General features: G+C 45.4%; 1 protein-coding gene across 12 annotated transcripts in view; it reads right to left on the reverse strand.

Annotated features, from left to right (window-relative positions):
- The window catches only part of rasal2 (RAS protein activator like 2), a 73483-nt gene that overhangs the window by 22508 nt on the left and 32782 nt on the right, over nucleotides 1-18193 (reverse strand). For 8 of the 12 annotated variants that reach the window (XR_009708698.1, XM_061241206.1, XM_061241203.1 and 5 more), the window contains 2 exons: nucleotides 7892-7998; nucleotides 1501-1613 (listed from right to left, as the gene is read on the reverse strand). Coding sequence is in view for 11 of the 12 variants with exons in the window: in XM_061241206.1 (XP_061097190.1) it covers nucleotides 1501-1613; nucleotides 7892-7998 (220 nt within the window). In the remaining variant the exon portion in view is untranslated. Of the gene's footprint in view, nucleotides 1-1500; nucleotides 1614-7891; nucleotides 7999-11155; nucleotides 11584-18046; nucleotides 18146-18193 lie in introns of those variants that run through there. The other 4 variants (XM_061241210.1, XM_061241209.1, XM_061241207.1 and 1 more) reach the window with 4 other exon arrangements.

Genomic DNA, 18193 nt, shown 5'->3' on the forward strand with positions numbered 1-18193 from the left:
TATCCGCCACACCTGCGCCGAGTCCAGGAATCACAACAGGCTTTCTGGGAAGCGGGGTGAGATGGGGCACCGATGTGGGCATCTTCCAAACGCAGCGCGTTCACGCACCACGCTGGCAGAGGAGATGCCAGCCCGCACTCAGAGGCAGCCTGCTTTCTGCGGTGGCCACACTTAGAAAGCTCTTCACCACCACCGCCGTTTGCTAATGGATTTTTAAATATGACACATGGCAGAGGGAATCTCTGCACAAAGGACTGAGAGCTGCACTCTCTTGCCGGGGACTGGTTCAACAGCAGTCTCACTATCTGCTGATTGGGTAAAACTTCACTCTCAAACTGGTCACTGGTTAAGCACGGTCTCATTCTTGCTGGTGGTTTAAAATGAAGCCGATAAATCTTATTGGTTAATATAGCGATTTTGCAATTGGCGATATACGGTTTCATTTTCTCACTGTTCACAACATACAAGTCTCGCTCTTTCAGCAATGTCATTCTGAACAAAACACCTGCATTAAAAATGTGCCCAAGTTCATATCAGCACCCCATTTCTATTTCTCTAAAAATCTGTAACATTTCTGCAAACATAACCACAAGGTGGCAGTAAAGCGAGTATAAAGATAAAGATGTTTCAAGGGAAATTAAGAGATATATTTTTATCTGGCAGGAAAATTAAGGGAAGGCCTACCAGTAACTGGCAGTGGGGAAAAAGACCCATCTGTGACTGTCACTAAGATTGAGAAAAGACTTGCCTGTACATGTCACAGATTACTATTACTGAGATTCAGGGGACCTCCGTGTGCCTACTACTGAGATTAAGAGGAGATAACCCTGACACTATTACTGAGATTAAGGGGAGACCTCCCTGAGACTATTTCTGATATTAAGGTGATACCTAGCAGTGACTATTGCTGAGATTATTGGGAAACGTCACTGAGACTATTAGTGAGATTAAACAAAGACTCGCCTGTGACTGTGAATTTCACTGAGATGAAACAAAAACTGTTCTAAGACCATTACTGAGATTATGGGGAGACACCCTGTGACTATTACAGAGATTAAGAGGAGACCAACCTCTGACTGTCACAGAGATTAAGAGGAGACCCACCTCTGACTGTCACTGAGATTAAGAGGAGACCCACCTCTGAACCTCTGTCACAGAGATTAAGAGAAGACCCACCTCTGACTGTCACTGAGATTAAGAGGAGACCCACCTCTGACTGTCACTGAGATTAAGAGGAGACCCACCTCTGACTGTCACAGAGATTAAGAGGAGACCCACCTCTGTCACTGAGATTAAGAGGAGACCCACCACTGACTGTCACAGAGATTAAGAGGAGACCCACCTCTGTCACTGAGATTAAGAGAAGACCCACCTCTGACTGTCACAGAGATTAAGAGGAGACCCACCTCTGTCACTGAGATTAAGAGGAGACCCACCTCTGTCACTGAGATTAAGAGGAGACCCACCTCTGACTGTCACTGAGATTTAGGGAAGGCCTACCTGTCAGCATCAGCGGGCCGTAGGGAAGGGAGTCGGAAGCTGGTGTTGCGATCCAGTTTGGTCTGGCTCTTCGTCCTCTTGATAGACCCTTTCAGCCGCTTGCTGAAAAAGCCCTGTGAAACAGCAGAAGGAGACTGTCACCACCGCTCAAAGCATCGTTCACTCACGTGGCTATCAGAGATGCTATCGAGAAGCACGGCTCGTTTGCCAGGCCATTACAGAGAGCAGACAGAACGGCGCTCGCTCGCCTGGCCCACAGACTGACTGTACAGAGGCGCTGCTAGCTCACACGGTCACCATAGTGACCATGCAAAAGCACCACTTGGCAGCCTTGCCAACACAGACAGGCCCTACCCCCGTTGACACACAATGTTGAGGACGCGTAGCGGCAACGTTATAATATCGGCACAACATTCCGGTAACGTAGTGAGAACATAAACTGATGCATGCCCACGTGCACGTGAAAAGACGCCACTGAGCTCTGAGGAATGAGATGCACTAGAGTGTTGTAGTAAGCCCTTCTACACTACACCAAGCCAACGTGCTGATTAATGAGAAAGCGATCTGTCTGGCTTGATTATGTAGGAAGTGCCCGGGGCGACGAACCATCAGGCACATTTGACTTGTCGCGTCCCTGGTGACACCCGTGATATTAATAATATTAACATTATTAGTATTTAACGCAGATGCTTTTGTTCTTCATGGCAAACCTTAGGGCACTCAGGAAATGAACCCAATTAGACAGGCCCACCTTCACATGCATGGGGCAATCCCTGTGTTAAATGCTCACAGCCAGACCTGTCAGCTGACTTTAAATAATGCTTTATCATTAATATTACTTGCAGCCGCACGTGGATGGCAGGATGCTCCTAGGAGCTAAACTGCTATTTGCATATTCATATCATGGCTACGCTACAGCATGTAGTTAAGTTATGACTGTTCACATAGCTCACAATGCTAACGGAGCCGTCTTCTGAGAAAAACCTCTGAGATGAGCACAAAATGGAGGACAATCAGAATCCAACAACGTTCTGAAATCAGTAATACATCCCACATAGGAATCTGAATCTGTAATCCTTCATAGCTAAGGATTATAACATAAATCACTGCATCCTTGCTTTCTCAACAGGGTACTCTCATTAGTGCAAAACATGGTTTAAGTTAATAAACCAACAATAATTAATCACCAAGATCTTGTAAGAACGGCTTAATTTTCTTCTGTGACAGCTTTCTGGAAGGAACCTCTTTTTAGTGACTCACCACCTCTGGCCTATTCAGCAAACCTTCATTTTGTTCTGTACCTTAAATTTATCTTGTCAGGTGCTTTCCCAACCCTCCAGGAAAACATGACCCTTTGTCTAATTTTGAAAGCATTATTTTATCAAACTGCATCTATTTTTCCATTTATCAGGCTTTTCTTATGAAATGCCGTAAAGAGGACTTGCTTGTGCCTCGTCCGGTTCCATACCAGTTCAGATGACCTGTTTGGCAGGTCCGTGACTCTGATGTTCACATGTCCATGAGGTTGCGGCGCCTTGTTACAACGTATGAGTCATGGAGAGTCAAACCGGGTATAGCAATATGGACACATTCCAGAAAGAGAACCAGGGTGGTCGTAACAGGGTGGTTGAAACTGATTTACAGACGGCGACAGTGTTCTGTCACCCATACACCAGGGCTAAAGCTTCGCCGTTAACGAAACCGCCCGAATGAAACCAGTAAAGGAAGCAGCAAAAAGCCGTAAAACAAAACATTAGGAGATCAAGCGAGTGAGACGAGACCACTGTGAAAGTCCTACATTGGTGGACGTGCTAGCCTAGCGCCCGGCTCCTATGCTACAGCACACGGTTTATGGGACGGGACGTAATGAATCAGCATAGCGCAGGCTAGCGGTAAACAGGATCCACTGTATTTATGGCTACAAGCCTGTGGCTTCCCTCCAGCTCAGAGACGGCAGGACAAGGGTTGACGCTATAGAAAAAAAAAAAAATGAACAGGCGAGCCGACGGCTGCCACCTCAGAACACGACCCGCTGGCTTCGAGCACACTGTGCTCTCTCCTGGGAGACGCAATAAAATCAATCAGCTCCATACAAGCCACTGAAGTCTGCTGAGCTCGCGCATAAAGCCAGCAGTGAGCGCCATGCTCGGCTGAGACCCGGAAATACGGAAACGCTCGCCAATACGTTCATTCGTTAACCTTTCCGGCGAACGCAAAATGTTCTCGCAACGTGACCGAAATGTTCTGTCGGTGTTCTAACATTGCCTTTGGCGCTTTCGAGAACGTTTCGTGCTAGCTGGGCTTGAGCCGTGACGTGACCTTAAATCCCTCGGAGGGACAGAACGCAGCAGCTGGACATGCGGTCTGTGATGAAGATGATGATGATGCAGTGAAATATCCACAGCACTACAGAGACCTCTTTTCAGCTGCTCCCATTTCAGCACATCCTCCAACAAACCCGCACCCGAGCCCTCGTGCTCTTTCAGGGCACTTTTAGCTTTTAGCGCTTTTCATTTGCAGTACTCTGAAAGCAGATAAAAAAAATAAAAAAAGTTTATTGCCAGCTAATGTCATCAAAGCTAAAAGTAGCACAGCTTGCTAACTGCTCTCAAACACAGCCACCGGTTCTCAATTTCTCTCATACTCACACAGACACCTGCAAATGAGATGAAATGAACCAACTTTACAAAGACACTGGCAAAAAAGGAACACAAGACATTTAAATCCTGTGTTAAAATATTCATGACCAAATGTTCGCACACAAAGGACAGTGTGCTATTATTCACGCATCATCTAACTTCAGCGTTCCACAAATCATTTGTTGGCACAAAATAATAATTTCACACTGAAATGCGTAGCCACTGAAATTCTACACAGATGCATAGCCACCTTGCTATGCCTGCTGGATTTGAGATTTGAGAACGGTAGCTAATTTGGTGCATTCTTGTGGTCCATTCAGCCACACAAGCTTCACCCTTTACAATGTTAGCCAGTTCCACACTGCAATGAACATTCGATTCCCAAATACAACACTAAATGGTCTGAGTATAATGGCCAAAAACTGAAAAACGATTGGTCTTAAAAAAATGTACCACCACCTACACCCAACCACATAAATACACTTTGAGTCCAGCCAAGACAAAAATGCCAAGGAGAATTATAAACAACGCCCCAACACAAATCTTTCAAAACAAGAATCTGCATCTCAGAATCCATCAGGTAATTAAAAGCACCACTTAAATTAATTTGCAGATGTATCTAAACGGCAACAAGTCATGCCGACCAAGCATTATAACCGCCTATTTGAAGTTAAGTTTGCTCTTTCTTCCAAAATCACCCCCCCCCCCCCCCCCCCCCCCCCGCTTCATTTATATATATATATTAAAAAAAAAAAAAAACTTGACACTATGAAGGACTGGGTATGGTGCTGATAAGATTCTTTGTGACACTATTTGCTTGAAAGACCACCCAGTGAAAACAGAAACATGATTTAGGTAGCATGAAAATATGAAAGTACAAACACTTTCATGGACTTTTTAAAGAAAACACATTTGGATTTAATGAGTAATATTTCCCAGGCCAGTCATATAATGTGATGTCACGCTTAACCACAGGGATGCTGCTTACTTATCAATGCCAGCAGAGTGGAGCTGGGTCTATGCAACACACATCACAGGCCCAAACAGCCAGCTTATCATATCCGTCAGTGAAGTGGAGCTAAAAGTACTGTTATTGAGGTGGCGGTGGGCGAGTTTGCAGACACCAGACGTGAACGCAGCATGGACCAAATGCGGCAGTGCAAGGAAATTGAAACACAGTTGTTCTCTACCCTTTTATTTTCTGGCTTTAGCAACCCTGACTGTACACTCAATACTGCTGTAAAAAACCGGGTATACAGGGTCTGATTTATACGGTTTAATTACGCTTCTGCATGTGTCCCAAGTCCCCCCTGCACTAGCCCAGCAGATATTTTAATAAGCATCTAATAATACTGAGGAAGAAGCTTTGGCAATTTAATATTGTTCCGGCAGAAAGGTAAACCCTCAAAAAGGTTCCCTGTGATTTGGGGGTTCTAGTGTTGCTGACTGACGGGAGGGTTGCGGCTGACGTGTGCAACGGGGGCGCATCACGCACCAGCGACCCCCCTGAGGTCGCTTGGGTACCCCAAGGTTCATCGACTGAGTTGCACATGACGCGATTTTCAATGGGCTCATTTGAAAACACATCTTTCATCCTGCCTTGCCTCCTTGTTCCTCAACTGATGCGGAAATCGATCAAGGTGCACCATTTTTAAGGACATTTCAACCCGTTAAATTCTCCTGGAACGAGCTAGGACGAGGAGATAGAAGGCTCCCAAAAGATTTTTGAGCAAGGAAACACAAGCGATTCCCCAATAGGAGTATTTTTTCGGAACGCGCACTAGGGGTGTACCTCTGCTGGGTGACGTATAACTTATTAGCCTGTGGATCTACCTCTCCCCATCTGCCACGTCTGTAACTGACGCGGCTTAAAACTGACGCTCGAAAGAGCATGGGTATTCCATTCGCCTGACGCACTTTTCCTCGATTCCTACGACCTCGGGCCCTTTCCTCACCTCCTTTCCTTGCCTCCTCCGATGGGTGGGGCTTGGGGTGAGGAAAGAACGCGAGGAGGTACAAATAAGGGACTGGAAAGAGCTCTATGACTCAAGTCTACGACTGGCTAACTGCAGCCTGATGACAAGTGCCGGCTGACAGGGGAGGCTGCAATGAGCTTTGCAGGGTAAGCAAGACTGTGCATTCTATATGAGGAAAAGAGGAGGAGGGGAAAAAAAACATGAATAAAAACAACAGTAACGCTGAAGAAATGAGGCAGAAGAGAATTAATCCAAAGTTTGTGTGCTGGAAATATAGAAGACAACACAGCATTGCAATTGGACTCGTTTGCAATTTCAGGATAAACTGAACAGCATGAAAACAGCTATATTTGATTTATGATTAAAATACATACTGTATTATTTGAATTCAATTTCGCTCTAGGCTCTCCTCTACCTGTAGCTCAAAGCTTGCGATGTAAACGGGGTAATTAAAACCTTCAAGTTAAAACAGTGTTTGCGATATTAAACCGATTTCTGCAAATCAAACTAATCATTTCAAATTATTTGTTGTGACTGAGAGAACACATAACCAGGTGGGACAAAAAGGGAATTTTCAACGGCTAAAACCCATTCACGCACTTGACAAAGGATCGTTATAAACAAAGCCGCAGATTATTCAGCAATCTGGCACATTTGCTTATCAAGCAAACAAAACAAATGGGCTGGGGGCAACATGGGCCCATGATTACATCCACAGCCAATTCAAATTCATGAGCTTCTGCTGCCAATGCACCCTGTGTGAGCCCAGCCAATAGCTCCACAATGTCCAATCACAAAGTGGGGAAACCGATCCAGATCTTGTTTACCTTTTCCAAACTACGTGTGCACATTTCACTGAATTGCGCATACTTTTATGAAAGGCCAACCGGGCATTCATTTTTCATCGAATTCTGAGAAGCAGTTAAAGGGCAGCAATCTGTTTGCTGAACTGATAATGGTGTTTGGGCCCGGGGCCGTTTTTAAATACGCGGCAGTAACGCCGCTTCCGCGTGCAGCGGATCGATAGTTCCCGAAGCATCTTGTAATTATGTGCGTTAAACTATAAATATAATAATCGATATCCACAATGCAGTTAGTCATTGTTTCAGAAGTTATGTACACAAGTTATGGCCCACTGTAGACTGAAACAGAATGCAACCGAATACGAATGCATTTATGTAGAGCCTTTATCCGGCACACGAGCAGCTTCCTGTGCCGGTTATATTCTGCTCACTATACTATGTCCCTCATTTGGACTCCCTGCACACTTTTCTAGCTAGTTTTCAGCCTTAATTGTAACTGGTTCAACCCATTTGAATCGCTGTACTAGATTTCTGGCCAGCCAGCGATGGATGGGCTCCCTCTCTGTAGCCGGGTTCCTCCCAAGATTACTTCCCATTGGGGAGTTTTTTCTCGTCACAGTTTGAGGGTTTTTCTCCCCACAGGGGAGATTTTATTTTTTACCTCGTGTACTTGCTATTTCGGGGCTTGCCCTTTTCTTTTTTGCCCTTCTGTTACTCTGTAAATCGTCTTTGTGACAGTCCTCTGTAAAAAGCCTGTACAATAAGACTGAATTGAACTGAATTGCTTCTGACGTGCTACTTATGTGCTGCTTTGTGTAGCTCCAGGTTCAGTGTAGCACCGCTCGAACCACTAGCCGCAGGCAGAGGAATTGCAGGGGGAGGAGTTTTGGTCCACACAGCTTATAGGGGGAGGAGTTAAAGGGCAAGGACTTGACAAAGAGGGAGGGGTTACAGAGGACAGGGCGGGACTCACCGGCACTTTGAAGGGGGAGGAGTTTGGTCCATCGACAGACATGTTCTTCTCTGCACTCCCCAGTCCTGATATGCTCCGCCTCCTCGGAGACCTCTCGGACGACACTTCTGTATAAAGTGGAGAGAGAGAGAGGGAGAGAGAGAGAGAGAGAGAGAGAGAGAGAGAGAGAGAGAGAGAGAGAGAGAGAGAGAGAGAGAGAGAGAGAGAGAGAGAGAGAGAGAGAGAGAGAGAGAGAGAGAGAGAGAGAGAGAGAGAAATGGGACCAGCTCTTATACACAGTATGCAGTTCTAACTCTGTGATTGAATTTGAAGGACATTGTATAACTCCTTCCTTCAACGACAACAACAGAGCTATAGCTGTTCACAGTCACTGTCATAACAGAAATACACACGGACATTGATATTGCTCTATTGTGCTAATGCCAGAGATGGCCGCAAGCAGCCAATGGGATGCAGACTTCACCGAGAGGAAGCACATGTTGCACCATTCTTTATGTCCTTTTGGGACATTCTGACCTTTGGTATGAAATGCCGTATGAAATGGCAAAAGGCCATTGTTTTCTGATAAATATCAAACTAAATGCGTTTGGAAAATGTACCGACTCAATCTCCATTGGAGTAGAAAAATCAAACCAATACAAATAAGTGTATCATCTCAATCACTTGAAAGAGATAAGTAAGATGCCTCGGATACAGGAGAGGTAAAATGTCCTGTGTCTATGCAAGTGTTGAGGTAAGATGACCTGTATTCAAGTGAGTGTTGAGGCTAAATGCCCTGTGTCTATGCAAGTGTTGAGGTAAGATGACCTGTATTCAGGCGAGTGTTGAGGTAAGAGGCCCGGTATTCAGGTGAGTGTTGAGGTAAGATGACCTGTATTCAGGCGAGTGTTGAAGTAAGATGCCCTGTATTCAGGTGAGTGTTGAGGTAAGAGGCCCTGTATTCAGGTGAGTGTTGAAGTAAGATGCCCTGTATTCAGGTGAGTGTTGAGGTAAGATGCCCTGTATTCAGGTGAGTGTTGAGGTAAGAGGCCCTGTATTCAGGTGAGTGTTGAAGTAAGATGCCCTGTATTCAGGTGAGTGTTGAAGTAAGATGCCCTGTATTCAGGTGAGTGTTGAGGTAAGATGACCTGTATTCAGGCGAGTGTTGAAGTAAGATGACCTGTATTCAGGCGAGAGTCATGGTAAGAGTCAGGTATAACAGATCAGGCCCAAAGAGCAGGAGAGGCTGTCAGATCCCACAAGGCCCCAATGTCACAACAGACTTGTCTCTGTTTTGTGCAGCTTTAAGGTGGTTTAACCATTATGAGCGTCAAAACCATAAGGATGCTTCTGGAAATCCTCACACACAAGCACATATTCACATTTAAATATGCAAAGGATTTATATATCATTCATACTGCACTGCGTATTGCACTGATAAAAGGGAAAATCTCAGTCTTATCCAAAACTTTTCTGAAATACTCCAAAATATTCCCTACCAAATGTGTAATATTTCAATGTGAATTCTACAGCATTAGGTTTGCACTACAACCGCCACTTAATCACTCGCTGCTGTAGAAGTTTTAAAGTACAATAAAGATTTCATTTTCTTTAAGAGCTCCTTTCAGGTTTACCCTTGGTCCTGATCCAAACAGCCCATCTCACTCCGAGGATTAAAGCGGTTTGCCCAGCAGAGCGATGGAAGCTGCATAAATATTTCCACCATCAGTTAACTGAGACCATTACTGATATTAGCACAACCGATCATTACCGATCAGTCTGCAGCGTGGGCACTGCTTTTATGACAATGACTCATTACTGATAACAGTTCAACAAGCAATTGCGGATATCAGAGGAAAAAAAGTGCTCATTACTAATGTCTGGTTACTGGGTCATGGCTGACAAAGTCACTGCTAATATAAGGAAATTGCTGATTTCAAGTCAGTGCTGATATCTAAACACTGAGCCAGTATTGATATCAGGTCACTGAGTCAGTATTAATATCCCAGCCCTGAGTCAGTACCGATATCACAACCCTGAGTCAGTACTGATATTCCAGCCCTGAGTCAGTACAGATGTCAGTACTGAAATCACAGCCCTGAGTCAGTACTGAAGTCAGTGCTGATATCCCAGCCCTGAGTCAGTACCGATATCACAACCCTGAGTCAGTACTGATATTCCAGCCCTGAGTCAGTACAGATGTCAGTACTGAAATCACAGCCCTGAGTCAGTACCTATATCACAGCCCTGAGTGAGTACTAAGATCACAGCCAGTAGTCAGTACTAATATCACAGCCCTGAGTCAGTACCTATATCCCAACCCTAAGTCAGTAGTAATATCACAGTCCTGAGATATCAGCACACTGAGTCAGTACAGATACCAAAGCATTGAGACAATACTGATCTCAGAGCACTCAGTCAAGACAACAGAGTATTTATCTGAGTGCAGGGCTCAGGGGAGAGGCCTGGCAGGCCTGGGCAGCAGAGTGACAACTTTCAGCCCTGGAGGAGAGCCCAGAGCGGGTCAGGAGCCGCAGCGGGAACCCCCCTTCACCCACAAACACCTTTCATTTCTCCTCTCCCCTGACCTCCACGCCCGCGCCTCCGCTGCATGCTAACCAGGCGCCGCCGTGCCACCTGCCGTCAGAGCGGAAATCCCAAACCGCTCGTCAGCCCCCGACTCCGCCTCAAACCCAGAGCAACATCGATTCCGCGCTAAATTTAGCCGCTTCGCCGAGCCGCTCCTCCGTCTATTTTAAAGCGGGAGAGCGATACCCTCGGCAACGTCGCTGCACCATTTTCATTACAGCAGGAAAGAGGCGCCCCGGCGCTCCAGTTTAACCGACTCCGGGGCCCGGGACGGGGGCGCGGGCTGAAACGCACGCCCAACTTTCTGTCGGCTCGGCACTTTCCGGAAGGAGGACCTCTCGGAGCGAATAACGGCAGCTCCGGAGAGACGCCTGGCGTCCGTCAGCAGTATCTAACGGCTGCTCTGCATCGCCGCTTACCGCTAACGTACCGCTGCCATTGCCGCCCTCGTGCTGCACGCCGAACGCATCGCGAATTCGGACGCGTTCGCCACGTTCACCTCCCGTACTGCTCTCAGTCACCCTCAACTCGCGGACAAACTGGGTAAACTCCCTCAGGGACCTTACCTTGCACAATATGTTCAAAAAGTCACAACCAAAAAAAAAACAGGCTACGTAGCCAGCAGCAGGTTGGGTTGCGATCTACGGCTATGCGATATCAGCAGGCGGGGGTGAAAGGCTGGGGTTTGGGGAGTACCTCGGTCACAGGTGTTCCCCATCATCTGAGGACGGTCGCACAGGGTCACCGCGGGATTGGCCGAACGCAGACCACCATCCTCAGCCAATCAGCGATGGTCTCTCTCCGGCGGCTCTCATAAGTCTCACAAGCCGTTATCCCGCTGATGAGTTAAACTGCAACTGGTTTCATTTCCTCCGCTCCTCCTGGCAGGCAATCCAACTCTCCATCCCCCTACCCGGGTCTCTCTCTCCTCCCCCCTCTCTCTCTCTCTCTCTCTCTTCAGCAGTCCTAACCTTCACTTCATCAGAATCTGAGCTTTCTGGCTGGCCGGCGGAAGAGATTTTACCGCAGTTATTCAATCAATGGCTGTAACAGCACTCCTCCATTACTCTCAGCCTGATGACGAACGCTTCCTCTCCCTCTCTCCTCTCTCCCTCTCTGCTCCTCTGCCTCTCTCTCTGTCCGCTCTCTTTCCTCCTCTCTCTCTCTCTGCCCGTCTCCGTCTCTCTCTCCTCCTCTCTCTCTCCCTCCCTCCCTCCCTCTCTCTCTGACGTGGATGTGGCTGCGTGCGTCTGCGTCTGTCTGCCTGCAGCTGAGAGGTGCAGTTTGCTGCAGCAGCTACGGAACGGGCGGGAAATTTACAGCTGAGTCCTGAGCCAGAGAGCTGTCTGAAGCTAGCGCAGGTCAGTCCTGACTGACGGAGATCTCCTCCCACCTGGGAGGGCTGTGTGTGTGTGAGTGCGTGTGTGTGTGTGAGAGAGAGAGAGTGAGAGTGTGTGAGTGCGTGTGTGTGTGTGTGTGTGGAAGTGTGTGTGTATGTATGTATGTATGTGAGTGAGAGTGTGGGGTTGTGTGAGAGTGTGTGTGAGAGTGTGGGGTGTGTGAGAGTGTGTGTGTGAGAGAGAGTTTGGAGTTGTGTGAGAGTGTAGGTGTGTGTGTGTGTGTGTGTGTGTGTGTGTGAGAGAGTGTGGGTGTGCGTGTGGAAGTGTGTGTGTGAGTGTGTGTGTGTGTGTGTGTGAGAGTGTATGTGTGCACGTTTGTTCATGTGTGAGCATCGTTCAAAAAACTAAATGTAGCCAAGCTTTATATCTTCAGAAGCACGAGAGATAATACATATCCATCTGCATATCTTTACCAGAACAAATACCTCATTAACCAACTTCAGACATGACTTCACTCTTTACTTTGTACATTTAATTGTCACGTTCATGCTCTGTATATTACAAGACACACTTCACAACTTTACATAAAAGAATGAGTCGGGTAGCTTGAAACATCTTTCAAAGCATCAGTGTAACTTTCTAGTGTATGGTGAAACAAAATAAAATCCAACAACAGTGCTTAAAGCTGTTCAGCTGCTGATAAGAACACGGTTCACCAAAGCTCCAGGAGGTTTCAAGTCAGTCGGGGGCTACTGAATCCAGACATCACAGTCATCCGCATCGCACTACCATCGGGATCCAGGGATCAGGTCTTTCCAAAATTAGCAGTCCGCCACTCCACCATCGATCCGCATCGACCCACCTTCCCCAGGACCGGCATTCAATTACATCTGAGTCACCCTTCTCCCGTGAGCTCTGTACACTCGCAGAGCAGCTCCGACACAATCATATCTAAAGTGGGTGGAAGTAGACTTGTTAAGGACCTCGTCTGTGATGACGGTGCCAAGCATATATGCGAGAGTAACACGAGCAGGATAGCGGGTCAAAACCCGGAGTAAACTGCAGGGAAATGGCTGCACGCAAACGGCAGGCAGCGCTACAAACAAAATGCACGTGTGCCCAAGAAGGAATGCGAAAAGAAAGACAGAAAGAAAGACTAGGTTGGCTTTATCTGCAGTGCCCTCCAGCCTGGCTAGCTTACCTTGTTAAAAGCTTTGTAACATGATCCCACACTGCCCAGAGTCTACTGCAGAGCCCAGAGCCCACTCAGCAGCAACACGCACTCACTACACTCACACACACACGATACTCTCTCACACACACACACACACACGATACTCTCTCTCACACACACACACACACACACACACACACACACACACACACACACACGATACTCTCTCACACACACACACACACACACACTACACTCACACACACACGATACTCTCTCACACACACGATACTCACACACACACACACACACACACACACACGATACTCACACACACACACACACACAGACATACACTATACTCCACACACACACACACACAGACATACACACTCTCACACACACTATACTCCCCCCCCACACACACACACACACACACACACACCATACTCACACATATGCGCACCCACAATACCCAATATACACCATACTCACACACTGACAGACACACAGACAGATTACACACTAGTGTGCACACACAACTGGGCACGATGCTAACGCTCGCAGTACAAACGCAGGCACGCCACGCGGTTATCCGCTACGTCACAACACTGGACGTGACAGGGCAATATCTCCTAAGCTGCACTGCTCAGTGCACCCATATATAACCCCTGGGCTGCAGTATTTCTCAGCGTGTATAAATGACGGCTCTATGTCATCCCGGAGTCTGTTAAATAAGCGCCGCACGTACGAGGGGCGCACTACAGCACGCTACAGTTCTCCACAGCGGGCGTCAGAATAAGACGCCGTCCTGCAGCTCTCTTCAGAAGGCATAGAAACGTATGTAGCGCCTATACCACAGCTCTGCTCAGATTACCAATAAGGGCCTGTGCTCCAGCTCCACCTGAGCTCACAAGCCCACAATGCTAAGCACACAGGCTGACAGGATGCCAGGAAACCCTATTTAAAGAGAACTGCACATTTATTTGGTCATGTTCACGCAGCCCACGCCAAATTCAACAGCTCATCTGCGTGCTATTCGTTGGTCATTCTTGCTGTGGTTGCTTTGGTATTTCTTCAGAGATTCTAGCAGGGCAACAAGCCAGCCGTTCCTCCGTTCGAGCTAATGAAACAGCAGAGGGCAGTATGCAGCCTTTCAGTGTGTCCAGGGGAAAACCTGACCGTACAGGACATTCATTCATTCAGTCATTCATTATCCTAACCTGCTTATCCTGAACAGGGTCGCAGGGCCGTACAGGACAGTACAAGGGAAACGGAAATTGGAGGAATGCACCGTGCATGTTACATAGGAAGTACACTGACGGCACACATCTATCAGGAAGTAACGTGCACATCTCTGTTCAGTACTCTGCATGTTACATAGGAAGTACACTGACGGCACACATCTATCAGGAAGTAACGTGCACATCTCTGTTCAGTACTCTGCATGTTACATAGGAAGTACACTGACGGCACACATCTATCAGGAAGTAACGTGCACATCTCTGTTCAGTACTCTGCATGTCACTTAGGAAGTACACTGACGGCACACATCAATCAGGATGAAATCTGCACATCTCACAGGAAGTGCAGTACTCTGCATGTCACACGGGAAGTATAATATTGTCCATACCTGACAGGGTAAAAAATAAGAAGTGGAGCAATTTGGGAAGTATGAATTCTGAACCAAGTACAACTGCAATTTTCTTCACTAAGCTGATACAAGTTCCGGTAACACTTTAAAATAAGTTTATATTAATTGGCTTTAATGAATGTAGTTGTTTAACTACTGAGTAGTTCATCTGGAGAGTTTTGGTTAATTTGTACATCCTTAATTAATATTAACTACATTAGTTAATGGCAATTCATATTTGAATGAAAAAAAAAAAAACTGTTAATACATTTGTTAATGGCCAAGTAATTATGTTCATAAGTATTCCTGTAACTAATACGTGAACTAATAACTTATTTTAAAAATGAAACTTGAATTCATGCATAATTCATATATTTGTACATCAATTAATTAATGTAAACAACTAATTTAGTTAATGCCAATCCATGAAGCCTTATAGTTAAGTTTGACAACTTATTATTGCACCATCACGCCGCTTTAGCTGCTTCTTTGAATAGACGGCTTTCACCCCCACCCTGTGATGTAGCCACGCATTCATTCAGTAATAACTGGGATGTCGCGTCTCTTAGCAGTCCGGGTCCAGCTCGGCTCCGTTAATAGCATCCTGCTGCACATGAATAATTAATCCACACCCTCCAAACTTCATCTCACATATCTCCATTACCAGTGGAGGGTCAGTTAAGGTGGGGGGAAAAAAAATATCCTCTGAGACTGGAAGCCAACAGAAAGGAAAAATGCCCACTCCAGTGCTTTCAAGCATTAAAGAATCGGGATGTTTAATGGGTTACCAACAGCAACGCTGTGTTTCTACATCTGCACGATGACTAAGCCTGATATAAGCTCCGACAGTGTTGTGTGCAGGTTTTGAACCCAGATCAGAGATTGCGTACAAAAGAATAAGCCCGTCGCTCCGTATGGCACGAGACCACGTCTCTGAATTATGGCCACTCCTTTGTAATGCCAGTTTACCAAATTTGAGACCAACTCATGGCTGGAGTTTTTGCATGAATACAAAAAAAAAAAACTGGAAAACCATTGAGAATAAATGTATTAGGCTGAAACAGCACAAAGTGCCTGAGGAAGAGAATATGAAGTGTTGAGTCTCGAAAAGCGTTGAGGCGTCATTAAACTATTTTGCTCCAAGGGCTACTTATTCACTTTAGTTTAAGCCCAATGCATTTATTTCTTCACCACTCAAGGGTTTTCCCCAATTAGTTTTGTTTTATTAGCTTCCACTGCCATTTTGAGAAATCTTGGCTTTACTCCAATTTCTTATCTGTCGTCGTTTAATTTCTGAGTATTCACACAGCATAAAAAACATCATTATATTCAAGTCTATCTCTTCAAATCAGTGCTGAACATGTCCTTTGTTATTCTGTCTTTAAGTGAAGCCTTTCCATAACAACTGAATCTGAGACGTGCCAAAAAGAGAAGGTAGAATGAGTAACTGATGAGTAGGCCTATTCTTCCTGAATCATATTTTGAGAAAATGAAAAGATTTGAATGACCGGGCTCTGTCCTTGACGTGAAGTTACCAAAACAATCTCTGCTTGTCCAGGCATGATAGCAGCGTTTCTGCACTGAAAGCTAAATGTAGCCAATTCTACCAACTTTCTGCTTGTGAAGTATGATGAGGGTGTTACTTCCAAGGTGAAACTAACGACAAAATAATCTACAATTGAACTATTCATATAATGACATTTCAGAAATATGAAGCAGCAGGCTAATGCTGGAGCCAGTATGAAATGTTGACAGAAAAGAGGGCTTTGGACTATTAATTCCCTGAGCAATGATGCCTCCAATTGAGCAAACATTCCAAAACAAGGCAGAGACAGCCAACTAGAACCCATATTTTAACAGCCCCAAATCTCCAAGGTAAAACATTTAAATAAAAAGAAATGTGTTGTAACGCACTTTAATGAGTGGCCAGTGGAGACGTTTTCTAAATAAATAATCCCCTTCCACGGCACTCCAGTGAAAATTCATGAGAAAACGTGTAGTGTACGTAATTCAATGAAAATGCAGAGGAAGGCCAGCTTTGTTTCAATCTGAGTTTCTGAGAAAATGAGGACAGATGTAATTGCTCAATGAGCCCTCTTGTGGGAAGTTAAACCTCTTCACATCCTCAGTTCCTGTTAATGAACACTGTAAGCCCCCCCCCTTCCCCTTCCAATACAATCCATTCAGATCCACACTAGGACACCTAAAAACTGGCTTCTATTTGCAGACATAAAGGAATTCAGACACTTCCATTTACCAGCAGATAAGCCCAGAATAAAACCTATTTCTGGAATTGGGAGTCACGTGAGAGAACCGGTTTTGTTTGGATGTTGAACTCACTAAACGCGCCCTGCTGGTCTGACACCACCTCCCCTTGTCATCACCTCAGGATACTACTCAAGGACACACACCTACTTTGGCACCAAAAAGAAAAGAAAAACTGTGCTAGAAGTCTTGTAATTTAATTTAGCCTCAGCCCTCACATACATTTCTGACATAAAACAAAAATAAATTTCAATCAGGCTTAATTCAACACGAGATTAATTCAAGATAACGATCAACATTTGAAAATCAGTGTGAAATTACATTATTGGCATTTGGCAGACGCTCTTATCCAGTTCACGTGGCCAGGTTAAAGTCTGCAGGTGAATAATTAATCTTTACAGCAAACATGTATCCTGACAACATTCATCACAAACTATACGTAGACCAAATATCATTTCATATAAAACTCGAATAAGAAGTTTTCACTTCGAATGAAACGAACTGTGGAAGACCAAAAAGACAATGAATTACTGTATGTTTCCTTCTAATTATTTATGTGATTAAACTGACAGTTTAAAATGACAGCTGGTAGGGGCCAACAGAAATACAAGCCACGCGTAAGTTATTGTTATTGTTAAGAGACATATTGAACAGATTGCTGCCAATACTCGTCGGAAGCATTCACAATGCGGGATAACAGTACAACGGCAGCCGTGCCCAGCTGTGTTCGCTACATGTTTTCGAACTCTATTTGCTTGCCCAGTTGATGAATGAGTCTTTGGGAATTTTAAAAATTATCGCACCACATCCCCAAACGCAAGTCGCACTGTATGATACGAGCAATCGAACGCCCGGTGCGAGTTTTGATTCCTAGCGATGTCAGTCGAATATGTCAAGAAAAGTGCTGGATAAAATATTAAATGTCAGAACTAAGTGTCACTCGGTCATTAACCTGCGCTTCAACACGACTTTCATCATTCAAATATAAGTTCGTTAACTGCCCAGGGCCAAATATTAAAGCCCTGGGCAGTCGCTCCATGCATGAGCCTAATAATGGGAACAAACGTCTTAATCTGGAGTAAGGCGGGATACGACGACAAATGTAGAAAAAGTAGTTATTATTTGGTACGAAATACATTGTAATTGCTTGGATAAATAAAAAACAAAAATTTTACCTATAAATTCCATGATCGTAAATCAGACATCCACATTACTTCCACAAATACAGCACGCAATTGAACTCGCAGTGTGTCCCTTACATGCTCGCACTGATCTCGCTCTCTTCAGTCTGGACTCTTAGGAATGCAGAAAAGCCGGAGCCC

This window comes from Conger conger, chromosome 5 (assembly GCF_963514075.1).
Source record: "Conger conger chromosome 5, fConCon1.1, whole genome shotgun sequence".
NCBI classification, from domain to species: domain Eukaryota; kingdom Metazoa; phylum Chordata; class Actinopteri; order Anguilliformes; family Congridae; genus Conger; species Conger conger.